The 12,737-nt window shown below is 39.1% G+C and overlaps 2 protein-coding genes across 2 annotated transcripts; both read left to right on the top strand.

The window, feature by feature from the left end:
* The first annotated feature begins 391 nt into the window (after positions 1-391).
* Positions 392-3,687, top strand: LOC134637335 (complement C1r subcomponent-like). The gene is made up of 10 exons (XM_063487740.1): positions 392-586; positions 782-959; positions 1,054-1,194; positions 1,344-1,549; positions 1,640-1,787; positions 1,879-1,997; positions 2,210-2,291; positions 2,401-2,606; positions 2,741-2,955; positions 3,321-3,687. Exons 1-10 carry the CDS (start codon positions 428-430, stop codon positions 3,685-3,687), a joined length of 1,821 nt encoding a protein of 606 aa, XP_063343810.1. The 5' UTR covers positions 392-427.
* A 4,989-nt stretch (positions 3,688-8,676) lies between these two features.
* tapbpl (TAP binding protein like) lies at positions 8,677-12,602 on the top strand. Its single transcript, XM_063487892.1, has 8 exons — positions 8,677-8,718; positions 9,010-9,219; positions 9,308-9,577; positions 9,673-9,873; positions 10,842-11,009; positions 11,093-11,196; positions 11,597-11,822; positions 12,387-12,602. The coding sequence occupies exons 1-8, from the start codon at positions 8,703-8,705 to the stop codon at positions 12,452-12,454; spliced, it is 1,263 nt and encodes a 420-aa protein (XP_063343962.1). The 5' UTR covers positions 8,677-8,702; the 3' UTR covers positions 12,455-12,602.
* The last annotated feature ends 135 nt before the right edge of the window (positions 12,603-12,737 follow it).

Below are 12,737 nucleotides of genomic sequence, written 5' to 3'. Positions count from 1 at the left end.
GCATCATTTGGTGAGTGTGATGAAGATTTTTTTTAATTTGTTTGTTGTATTAAAGAATCTTCTTTTTTATTTCGGTGAATTTCTCATTAAGCTCATAGAGCCTATCAGAATCGCAGAGCTTTTTGTTATATGGTGTTTTTTTAATCATTATGCTTCATCTACAACCAATGTTCTAGACATATAGCTGTTAAAGTTGAAGACGTTGAACAAATTGTTAGTAATGTAGAAGAAACCAGCTTGGTGTTAGAAGACAGCTGATGTTAAAATTAAAATTAAAATCAGCGGTTGTGTCACTTTATTTGCTCTTGTTCTGTTTGCATCAACTTTGGACGACTGACTCAGCTCCAGCTCTCTGTTTATTTGCTTATCCAGGATTCTGTGGTTTTCAGTGAGCGAGTGCCGGCAGCTGTCCAACACTGAGCCTGAAATGCACGGACAAATCCAGTCTCCCCAATATCCTCGACCTTATCCTCCCCACCTGCAAAAGCAATGGGACCTCTGGGTTCCCACGGGTTACCAGATCCAGCTGTCTTTAACACATCTGGATATTAAAGCTTCTACAGACTGCAGTCAAGACTCTCTCACAGTCAGAGCTTTGATTAGATCTGAATTTAAAAAATATTTCAAACAAGACACAAAACTTTTTATATTGCAGTTTTCAGTTTTATTGTATTCTTTCATTCAGTTTGACTGGAAGTTAATTTGAATTAAGACGTTGGTTTAGAATTCTTTTTTTTTACAAAAGCAGTTTGTTAACATGAGTTTTGACTTAATTTTCCAGTTTTTCTACGATGAAAAGGTTTTGGGAAAGTTTTGTGGCCAGGGATACTCTACTGATCACCACGATAACAAGACGATGATTTCTCCAGGCAACAAACTGACTCTTGTATTCCAAACAAGTGACTCTACACCAGAGCATCAACAACATACTGGTTTTTCTGCCACATATAAGGCAATAGGTACAGTTTTCCTGAAATTTTCCACCTCCCATTAATGTACTATTTCATCAACAGCTTCAGGAAAAGTTTAATACAGTAAATATTCTTTTACTAGACATAGACGAGTGTTCCAAAACAGACCCAGGACTGGATTCAGGTCCGCTTTGCTCTCAAATCTGTATCAACACTGCTGGGTCCTACCACTGCTCCTGCCACAGTGGTTACAAGCTTCATTTAGACCAGCGCACATGTCTGTGTAAGTGTCGAATACAAGAAATGAGACCTTTTTGTACATTAATACTTGTCATACTATGAAGCTCAGTTGCTAGAATATGGTTGAGGTGGTATGCTGAACTACTGATTCTCTTACTGTTATGATTATACTGACCTTTGGTTCTTGCCCAGTGTCCTGTGGTGGGTGTATTTTTGACAAGCATGAAGGACATCTGTCCAGTCCAGGGTATCCTAAACCCTCACCCCCTTTTCTCTCCTGCAAGTACATCATCTCTGTGGAGCCCAGATTCATCGTGACTCTCAGCTTCAGAGACAATTTTCACATTGATAATAAAGATACTCAGCATGGTTCAAGCTGCCAAGGTCACTTTTTACAGGTAACGACTTGCGGTACCCACAGTGATTAAAAGTTACAAACCATGCTCCTCTGGTCTGTCTGTAGCCTTCTACTATTTCTCCCCTCACAGGTGACCATTCCAGGCAGATTAGCAATGAAATTTTGTGGAACAAAGAGTCCTGGTGTGATAGTTACAAACTCCAGTACAGTCAGGCTAGACTACCACACTGAGGAGGAAGGTCTGAGCAACGGCTGGAGCCTGCAATATAGCACACATGGTGAGGAGGAGAGGTGGCATTTCCACGTTAGCAGTTTAAAACTATTTTTCTCATGCTGTTGATTCATGTTTGGTTGCTGTGTTCTTTACAGAGGTGAAATGTCCGCACCCAGGGAGTCTGACCAAAGGCAGGGTCACTCCTGATTTAAATGAATACTTTAGTGGAGACTCGATACATGTCACTTGCGACCAAGAATACAAGTTGATGATGGTAATATGACATTTCATTGTTTACTACAGTGTGCATCAGTGAACTTTATTAACAGCCTCTTTTCCCTTACAGGATATTTATAGAGTTTTTTTTGCTATCTGCATGTGTCTGTTTTTGAGCAACAGAAGCAGATCTTTCTTAATTTTTCTTTAGTTTTTTTCTTCGGTGAATTTGTCAATTAGAAAACGTGTGTAACAGTCATTTATTTTCAGGGCCAACAAGAGATTAAGACATTCTCAGCCATGTGTCAAAGCGACGGGCAGTGGCAACTCCCTCTCCCAACCTGCATAGCAGGTACTGATGTGCTGTCAAAATAAAATACTCTAATAACAAATTTAGGACTTCAAAATGAAAGCATGAAGCCTTTGCTTGCATGAACCTGAGTTCTGTTCATCTTATCCAGTTTGTGGTCAGCCAACAAATCATATAAATGTGTATGAGAGGATCTTTGGAGGCCAAGACGCTCCAGATAATACAATCCCCTGGCAAGTGCTAATGAGTGTAAATGGAAGAAGGGGAGGAGGCATGGTGATTGGAGACCGGTGGATTATGACAGCAGCAACTAATGTAGTAGAGAGGGGAGCTGCTGTATCAAATGAATCTCTATGGGTAAGTAGCTGACTGTGAGCATTATTTAACGGGCAATCAGTGTCAAATCAAGCGATAAGGGTAAATATTAGGAAGGAATTATTTACATGTCCTTTCTGTGGGTAAATGTTGCATTTTGTGATGTTGACTTGCAGATTTTCGTGGGCTCTAATAATGGTAGAACCCTTCAGAAATCTCCTCTGCTTGCTGCCTCGATCCATGTTCACCCTGAGTACAACAACCTCAATCATGTAGACTACAACAATGACATTGCACTGATCAAACTGGAAGACACACTCACATTCAACTCATCTGTAATGCCAGTGTGTTTGCCAGAACCGGGAGCAACATATGACACTGGCGTGATGGGGTAAACAAACTGCTATAGTGTCATAATGATTGTGTAGTCTTGTTTAAGCCATCTCCACTATATAAATTTGATGTTGTTCTCATTGTTTGTGAACCAGTTTAAGTTAACAAGCCATTATCTTTAAGGTCTTTTTTTTTAGGTCTATCTTTTATCTTTTAGGTTATATAGTTTAGGTTATATATCGAAACAGTCCATGCTGCACAAAGTGTTTAACAATGTAAAATACCACTAAAACAACTAAAATGTAAAACAATGATGCAGGATAATATAGAAAAAACAAATAAGTAGATGAAATAAGTCAATAGGTTTTTTTAAGGTTCTGGATTAGTAAGAATTCACAATGAATGTGTTTTGTATTCTTTCAGGCTGGTGTCTGGCTTTGGTCTTACAAACGAGAATAATCGTCGCATTCTAACAAATCAACTGAAGTATGTTTATCTCCCAGTGGTGGACCAGCAGACATGCAGGGATTCATTCACTTTTGCAAGGAGAAGAAGTAACAACATACCAGACTTAACAAATAACATGTTTTGTGCTGGACTCCCTGAAGGTGGGAAGGACTCTTGCCAGGGTGATGGTGGAGGCCCCTTCACTCTGACTAAAGATGGGCGACACTGGGCTGCTGGGATTGTCAGCTGGGGGGTTGAGTGTGGAAGAAAGGGCACATATGGAGTCTATACCAGAGTCGCTAATTATTTGAACTGGATCAAGAAGACCATGCAGGAGAACTAAAGTTACAGTAACTCAGTACAACAAGGTGTAAATATACGATGAGACAAAACATTTGGACAATAAACTATTTTCGCTCTGCTGTGGAGTTTGATTTGAGAATTTTTAATCTATATTTCATTTAAAAACTTATATAAATTCAGTTATTGATTTACTGTCTGTAAGTCAATGCATTGTCTTTAAATCCCTACAAAGCCTGTCTTTTACCATGTTTGAATAAAGATAGTTAATGCATGTGTTTTTTTTCTTGTGTCTAAGATTAATCAAATCCTCCCACTTTGAAAATGATAACCACATCAATAGTCATTTTATCCCACTCTAACATTACTAAACAATACTTTTATATGCAAAGAAGGCCCGCTCTCTTTCCACTTGCTTTTCCTTCGGCTCATTCTCTACAGGTTTGTACTTGATACAAACTTAAATTCTTTCAGCTTTTATGTGCAACCATATTCAAGATCATTGGCATTTTATCTCCCATACAAATCAAGTTTCTACTTGTTTTTGCCAAAGCAAACAAAGAAAAAAACATAAGCTTGAAGACAAAAAATCCATTTCAAATTCCAGTACTAAATACAGCTAATCATCTTCTGTGACTGTCAAGTCATGGTTCATTCCAGTCTGAGACATCTCTTCTGGAAGTTCAATCAATGCCAGAGCCTTACAAACATGAGCTGGACTCACTGCATCATTAGGTGAATTTGATGAAGATTTGTTAAGTTGTTTGTTGTATTAAAGATTTTTCTTTTTCTTATGTGAATTTCCAATTTACCTCACAAAGCCTATCAAGATTTTAGAGCTTTTTGTTATATGGTCTTTTTTTTAATCATTATGCTCCGTCTACAACCAATGTTCTAGACATGAAGCTGTTAAAATTGAACAAGTTGAGCAAATTGTTAGTAATGTAGAAGAAACCAGCTTGGTGTTAGAAGAAAGTTGATGTTAAAATTAAAATAAAAATCAGCGATTGTGTCACTTTATTTGCTCTTGTTCTGTTTGCATCAACTTTGGACGACTGACTCAGCTCCAGCTCTCTGATTTTTTCACTTTTCTGTGGTTTTCAGTGAGCGAGTGCCGGCAGCTGTCCAACACTGAGCCTGTCATGCACGGACAAATCCAGTCTCCCCAATATCCTCGACCTTATCCTCTCATCTTGCAAAAGCAATGGGACCTCTGTATCTGCTGGTTTCCGATTTTCATGTAACGTAATGATATCAGAACATTTCAGCGCTCTCTTCAGCAAGCAGCTCAGTCTATTTTCACCCTGAGTACAACAACTCCAGCAGTACAGACTACAGCAATAGTACTGACTTGATCAGAGCGCAAAAGTAGATCTCATAATCTCATGTGTAATGCCCATATGTTTGCCAGAGGAGGGTGCTACACACATAACTGAAATGAGAGGCAAATAAATACATTAGATTTTTTAAAGTATCATATTTGTTTAATAGGAGTAAAAAAAAATTCCTCATAAATTTTTGAATTTACACCCTAAGTAACAACATGTATAAATTTCACTAATTTTGTGGAAAAGATTTACAGGAAGTCACTGCTGTATTTTTGTATTCAGGCTGGTTTCGGGCTTTGGTCTTTCAAACATGAGCATGTGTATTTCCACAAGGAGACACATGAAATGCCAGAATTAACAAATAACATGTTTTGTGTTGAACTCCCTGAAAGTGGGAAGGACTCATGCCAGGGTCATAGAGGAGGTCCCGTCACTCTGACTGAAGATAGACGACACCGGGCTGCTGGGATTGTCAGCTGGTGGGTTGAGTGCATACCAGGTAACAATCTGTTGTCAACATAAAGGCATTTAATTACACATTTAAATCTTCAGTCTTTTGTCAGACAGCAAAATCCCTTAATAGTGTAAGAGTATATCATGAGTATAAATGGAGCTAGGAGAGTAAGCATGGTTGCAAGACCAGTTACTTATGACTTCAAATAGTTATGTTGTAAATAACGGGCAACCTGTATCAAATTTAACAGGTAAATATTCAATTGCATGTGTTATTTGATATTTGCTTATTGAATACGTCCCCCTTCCTCTTATGGTGTTGATTTGCAGATTTTCATGTGATCTAATAATATCAGAACCCTCCAGGTCTACCCTGTGTTTCTGGTCACACTACAGCAATGCCATCACCTTGATCAAACCTCTACACTTGATCATATTCACCTCATTCATTATGATTATGTCCATATGCTTGCCAGCAGAAGATGCTGATTCTTGTGAACACATTCGCCAATTTATGTTTTTCTCCACTCGAGTGCCAACCTATAGATCTCACTCGGCTTCAACATGAAATACCTGTAGATGTTTTGACTTTTCCATACATGAATTTTCTCAGTTACACAGTGGGATTCAAAAGTTTGGGCAACCTTGATAATAGTCATTATTTTCTTGTATAAATCGTTGGTTGTTACAATAAAAAATGTCAGTTAAATATATCATATAGGAGACACACACAGTGATATTTGAGAAGTGAAATGAGGTTTATTGGATTTACAGAAAGTGATTGTTTAAACAAAATCAGGCAGGTGCATAAATTTGGGCACCACCAAAAAAGAAATGAAATCAATATGAAGTAGATCTGCCTTTTGAAGAAATTACAGCCTCTAAACGCTTCCTGTAGGTTCGAATGAGAGTCTGGATTGTGGTTGAAGGTATTTTGGACCATTCCTATTACAGGAATGTTACAAAACATCTCCAGTTCATTCAGGTTTGATGGCTTCCGAGCATGGAGAGCTCTCTTTAACACACACCACAGATTTTCAATAATATTCAGGTCTGGGGACTGAGATGGCCGTTCCAGAACGTTGTACTTGTTCCTCTGCATGAATGCCTTAGTGGATTTTGAGCAGTGTTTCGGGTCGTTGTCTTGTTGAAAGATCCAGCCCCGGCGCAGCTTCAGCTTTGTCACTGATTCCTTGACATTGGTCTCCAGAATCTGCTGATACTGAGTGGAATCCATGGGTCCCTCACCTTTGAAAAGATTCCCAGTCCCTGCACTGGCCACACAGCCCCACAGCATGATGGAACCACCACCATATTTTACTGTAGGTAGCAGTTGTTTTTCTTGGAATGCTGTGTTCTTTTTCCTCCATGCATAACGCCCCTTGTTATGCCCAAATAACTCAATTTTAGTTTCATCAGTCCACAGCACCTTATTCCAAAATGAAGCTGACTTGTCCAAATGTGCTTTAGCATACCTCAAGTGGCTCTGTTTGGGAGGTGGGCGGAGAAAAGGCTTCCTCTGCATCACTCTTGCATACAGCATCTCCTTGTGTAAAGTGCGCCGAATGGTTGAACAATGCACAGTGACTCCATCTGCTGCAAGATGATGTTGTAGGTCTTTGGTGCTGGTCTGTGGGTTGACTCTGACTGTTCTCACCATTCGTTGCTTCTGTCTATTCGAGATTTTTCTTGGTCTGCCACTTCGAGCCTTAACTTGAACTGAGCCTGTGGTCTTCCATTTTCTCAATATGTTCCTAACTGTGGAAACAGACAGCTTAAATCTCTGAGACAGCTTTCTGTATCCTTCCCCTAAACCATGATGGTGAACAATCTTTGTCTTCAGGTCATTTGAGAGTTGTTTTGAGACCCCCATGTTGCTACTCTTCAGAGAAAATTAAAAGAGGAGGGAAACTTACAATTCACTCCATTAAATACTCTTTCTCATTATTGGATTCATCTGTGTATGTAGGTCAGGGGTCACTGAGCTTACCAAGCCAATTTGAGTTCCAATAATTAGTTCTAAAGGTTTTGGAATCAATAAAATGACAACAATGCCCAAATTTATGCACCTGCCTGATTTTGTTTAAACAATTATTGCACACTTTCTGTAAATCCAATAAACTTCATTTCACTTCTCAAATATCACTGTGTGTGTCTCCTATATGATATATTTAACTGACATTTTTTATTGTGACAACCAACGATTTATACAGGAAAATAATGACTATTAACAAGGTTGCCCAAACTTTTGCATCCCACTGTACTTTTGTTTCAGGCTTTGGTGTTTTGCCTTTGGATTGTAAACATGGGTAACAGGCAGATTCAAACAAGCAAACTGGAGTATGTGCATTTCTCAGTGGTGAAGCAGGAGACATGCAGGAATTTAATAATTTTGCTTAGGAGCAAAACATAGGGGACACATTGTGTCTATAACTATCTGAACTTGAGCAACACTGGAGCCTATCCGAGCTATAGTACCATAGGGTTAGAGGTAGGGTGCACCCTGGACAGGTCACCAGGCTATCACAGGGCCAACACAAAGCCTAGGATAAAATCCTGTAGCAATTTATTCTTGGAGAAATTCAGCAAGCAAAACAGACCAATACATTTAGAATCTAAGTCTTCATTAGGGTCTATAAGAAACGAGCATATCAGAGGGACACAGTAGAGACACCCCTGGTTGAGCGGTTTGGAGACATGCTTGTGTGGACTGGACAAAGCATGGATGTCCAGTATATCCCTGTCCCTATCCATGATCCACTTTGGTAACCCTAAAATCAAACAGACAAAAGAAGATTTAATTATTAATTCATTCATCAATATATTTTATTTATGTCGTCGATTAACGTTAAAATGAGCATTTGTGCTTGTTTCCGCATTGACCGATGACGGACCTGCCTCTGTTCTGTCATTGGGCGATCCTGCCTGTTCGCTTTCACTTTCATTCTCCCACTGCTGCAGTGCGCATGCTCCTGACAAAGAAACAGCTGCACAGACTCTTGAACTACCTTTATTGTTTACTTTTAGATTGGGTTAAATTTAAAGTCCAGCACGTATGATGATCGCCATCGATGGAGCGAAGAACGGATATAAACAACTCTAGGCAGTAAACTCCTGAATAATGCGGTGGTAGTTGTTGAAATCAAAAGTGAAAGTGCTGTGGTGCACTCAGCAGTTATTTGATATCCTTCTAATTTTAATTTACAAAAAAACTGGGAACACTTGCACTATGGTGGGGATGATGATGGTTATTAAAGTCATTTTAGCTGGATACCTCATGACGTGCGTTTATGGTAAGAGCATAAATCTGATTGATTAAGCACTGACTGTGGAGACGTGACTGTGAGCTCGACATTAAAGCTTTTAACAGATGTATTTGCTGATAACCGAAGAGCTCTTAGCAAAGGGAGTATTTTCTGAACCGCTAATTTATGTTAAAATGGCAGCAGAATAATAGAAGGGCTCAATATATCGAAACACCTGAGCTCTCTGATCTTTTCTCTCTATTAGCCCAGACAGTGGTTCTATCTTAAATGCTGGTGCACTAAGACTTCTAAGCAGTGTTCTTCTTCTTGTTTCTTCAGCTGATGGAGTTGCAGATGTGGTACTCACCTGCACTCTGGTGGAGGAGGGAGCTGGACTTGGTGGAATGGGAGGCGGTCACTTCACTCGGACTCCAGCCACTCTTATTTTACGAGATGTTGCTGTGGGCCCCGACGAATCACTCGAAGAACTCACTCCGTTTGTTCCTCCCTCCATCCCTGATCCAGACCTCCTCCTGTTTGAGGCCAAAGGTTTTCCCCTTGCCACCTCTTTGTGCAAAGTTTCCTCTAATGTAAGCAGAACTCTGTGGTGAACCTCTTCTCTTATTCTTTGTAACAGTATCATCTCCTGAGATCCCCAATGCAAACGTGCTGCTCCATGCAGACTGCAATGAGCAGGAAGTGATGTGCGAATTAAGTAGTTACTCCCCTCGGGGATTCGAGGAAAACTCAGATCGGGTCTTTTTCATGGTGTCCCTCAGTGTGGATGAGGTTGACTTCAGCACTGCGCTGATTCTGGAGACCTTGAAGGTGGAGAAAGACGAGTCAACCCTGATGCAAAGCAAGCTGGGTCTTCCTCTCAGCCAGTCAGGAACTCTGCTTACTGACTGTGAGATCCATAGTTTAATATCAGATTTTATACGAAGGAGCTTTATATGGTTTTATTAGATTATACATCATCCTCAAATGTTTTCTACCCCTCAGTGATATTTGTGGTGTTCACCCACATAAAGTCTGTGTCTGCCCCTCTGAGAAGTGATGTTCTCCTCAACTGTGGCTTCAAGCAGCAAGACACACCATTAGCACAGGAAGTGGGCATTGAGTGGCGTCTGCAGCACAGAGGTAAAGGCAGGAAGGTGCTTGAAATGAAGAGGGCGCTGGATGATACAGAAGGCAGCACGATAGGTAAGCATTGTAGGCGTTAGCAGGTGTATCTGCATGTGTAATGCAGGTTTGGCAATTAGAACCTACACTGTTCATTTTAGTGGCTTTGAGACTTTAAATGATCGTTTTAGTAATAATAGTTGGATAATTTTAGTGAAGTTTAGACCATCTGACATCTTCAGAACATCAGTGTCTGTGTCAGTGGTCTATTGCGAGCAAAGCCTGCACCTACCGTGGGTCTGCCTGATCTTAGTTATTGCCAAAGATGATCTTTAGCATCTTTGGCATCTTTAGTATCTTTCTGAAGTTGTCACAAAAGTTAACTCAAAAGTTATTTGAGATTTAAAAAAATATTTATCTGTGGAGAAGCTAGCAAACAGGAAGTGAGGTCATATGAGAAATTCTTTATGGTATTAGAACCAAACTTGATGGATGTATTTAAAGCTTACAAATAAACAAATAAAAAAAAAACCACAGAAAAAAACAAAACTAAAATACAGTTGTCTTACTATTATTGCCGGCTGTAAAAGGAAGATTATAATTGTACCCCACATTCCTGCTTGTAGCTGTATTAAAAGAAATAGATTTTAAATAGACATAACAAGTTTGTTATGTTAAAAATAATTCAGGACCTCAGAAGAACTGCTAAAACATATGAAGTCACTGTGATAGTGGGTGATCTCAGTCCTACACCAGGTCCATTGCCAGTGTACATAACTACATTTGGACTTTGATACATAAAGCTTTTACATGCATTTTTAGACTAGAAGCCACATTCATCTTATAGTTTTAAAGGAAGTAATTTAGAAATTAAATATGTTCATCCTTTACCCACAATTCACCTCTGTGCTTTCATGAAATTCTGCTCAGTAGTTTAGTCTTGCTGAATTATTGACAGACAGGCAGATGCCATTAAAGCACACACGTGGAGATGATGTGAAGAGCACGAACAGAAGAAACATCAAACAATTATTATTCTGTCTGTTTAGTGGATGGTGAGAGGGCCGGCTCAAGCATAAATGCTGCCCAGGTTGTTGGTGAGGGTAACGCCTCTTTGACTCTGACCACAGTGGAGGTTGGAGATGAGGGGACCTACATCTGTACAGTCAGTCTTGGTCCTTTCCACTCTCAGCAGGTCATTCAACTTCACATTATTCGTAAGTTTCACTCAGATCTTAATCCGCAGCCGCTGTTTTCTTTGATATTCTGTTAATTATTCTCTCTTACTTTTCCCCCTTAGAACCTCCAGATGTTTCCCTGTCAGTGGAGAAGTTGGTTTTAAAGTCAAGTTCGTCCCAGAAATTAAGTTGTCACAGCAGTAAATACTACCCACTGGATTCTCAGGTCAGTAACTGTGTTTTGAGATGTAACTGTTACCCATTACTGTTTTGTAACACCATCCTTTTAAACCCCAATCTTATTAGTAACTTTAATATATTATCAAGTTTATGAAAGGAGATTTTTTTCTCAATCAGAATGAAATAGAGGAGTTTAATAGAGCAGTTATTGCAGGCCTTAAACCAGCCTCTCTCTCAAAGTCTTTCAAAGGACACCTGAAAGTGTAGATATTTTTAAACGTACCAATGCTCTTCATCTTGTTAATCAAAAGTGTCTTTATTTGCTGTTTTAATAATAAGTTATCTTCCATATTTATTCATTTGTGTCCTTTTGAATTGCACTAGCTCCTAAGGCTACATTTAATTGAATGACAGGTCATAATTCTCTGCTCTTTTCTGTTTTTTAGATTGAGTGGTTTTCCCTCTCTCCTACGGCCACAGAGCCACAGCTCTTTATAGATCAGGGCTCCCTGTCCAGTCATCGGCAGCACAGTGATGGAACGTTCACCCTGTCCTCTCACATAGCTGTGCCTCCCACCACCATCCCAGGAACCAAAATCATCTGCAAGGTCTCCCACACAGCTCTAGAAGAACCGCTCTTTGTCAGTGTGGTGGTGGAACCTCCTGAGCCTAGTATGTATATCTATTTAACACTTTTTTTTCTTTTTTTTTTACCATTATCAAAGGGTTTTCATGATCTTGCTGAGAGTGGAATATAAATAGATGACAAGTCTGACATTGCTATTTTTATATTTTTCTATAGAAAACAATTCTGGCTCGGTCCTGAGCTAACAAAATCCTACAGTGGAAGTTTTTGTTCAATCATATAGAAACTGGCAGTTGTAGTTAAACCAGGTGTTTTCTACATTTTCAGTTGGCTTAACAGCATTTGTGGCCTTGACATGTTACAAATGTAACAATTTCCAGATCACTTTTAGCACCCTTGATGCACAACACTTTGGTTGACTTTGTGTTTAAAAATCATAAAAATTATTAAAAAATAATATTTCATGAAGTCTAACATACAGATGACTTTGAAACTGTAGCCAGAGTCAAATCAGAGGATCTTTTTTGGATGAATTCAACATGACAATTTATTTCAGAAACAGAGTAAACATTTTTTTTTTCTGTTATGAGGGTGATTGTATTTATGTCTGATGTTAACCTTATCCAGAAAACCTTTGTGTGTCTCCGCAGATTCCTATTGGTGGATACTGGGCTTCCTGATCATCACTGTACTTTTCTTCTATCAGGTCATGGGATAAATTTCACTTACATCATCATGACTGGAGACTAGAAAGTTTCTTTGTGTCATTTTAGTGTTTAAGTTATTTTTTTAGGTATTCCACTGGTTTGTTCAACTCTTCCAGCTTTCTAGAAACTGAAAAAAAAAGTATAGAGTAAAATTAGTCTCTGAAGGTTTACAAATGTGTAATATGTGATCAAGGTGTATACTAAAATTTATAAATGTGTACAATGATTTGTGTGTAAGTTTTGAAGACTCACATGCTCTAATCCACACACAAATACAGAGCAACTGGAACGCAT

This window comes from Pelmatolapia mariae, linkage group LG10_11 (assembly GCF_036321145.2).
Source record: "Pelmatolapia mariae isolate MD_Pm_ZW linkage group LG10_11, Pm_UMD_F_2, whole genome shotgun sequence".
Classification (NCBI taxonomy): Eukaryota; Metazoa; Chordata; class Actinopteri; order Cichliformes; family Cichlidae; genus Pelmatolapia; species Pelmatolapia mariae.
Note: the sequence above shows the minus strand (reverse complement) of the source record. Positions and strands in the feature narration are given on the sequence as shown.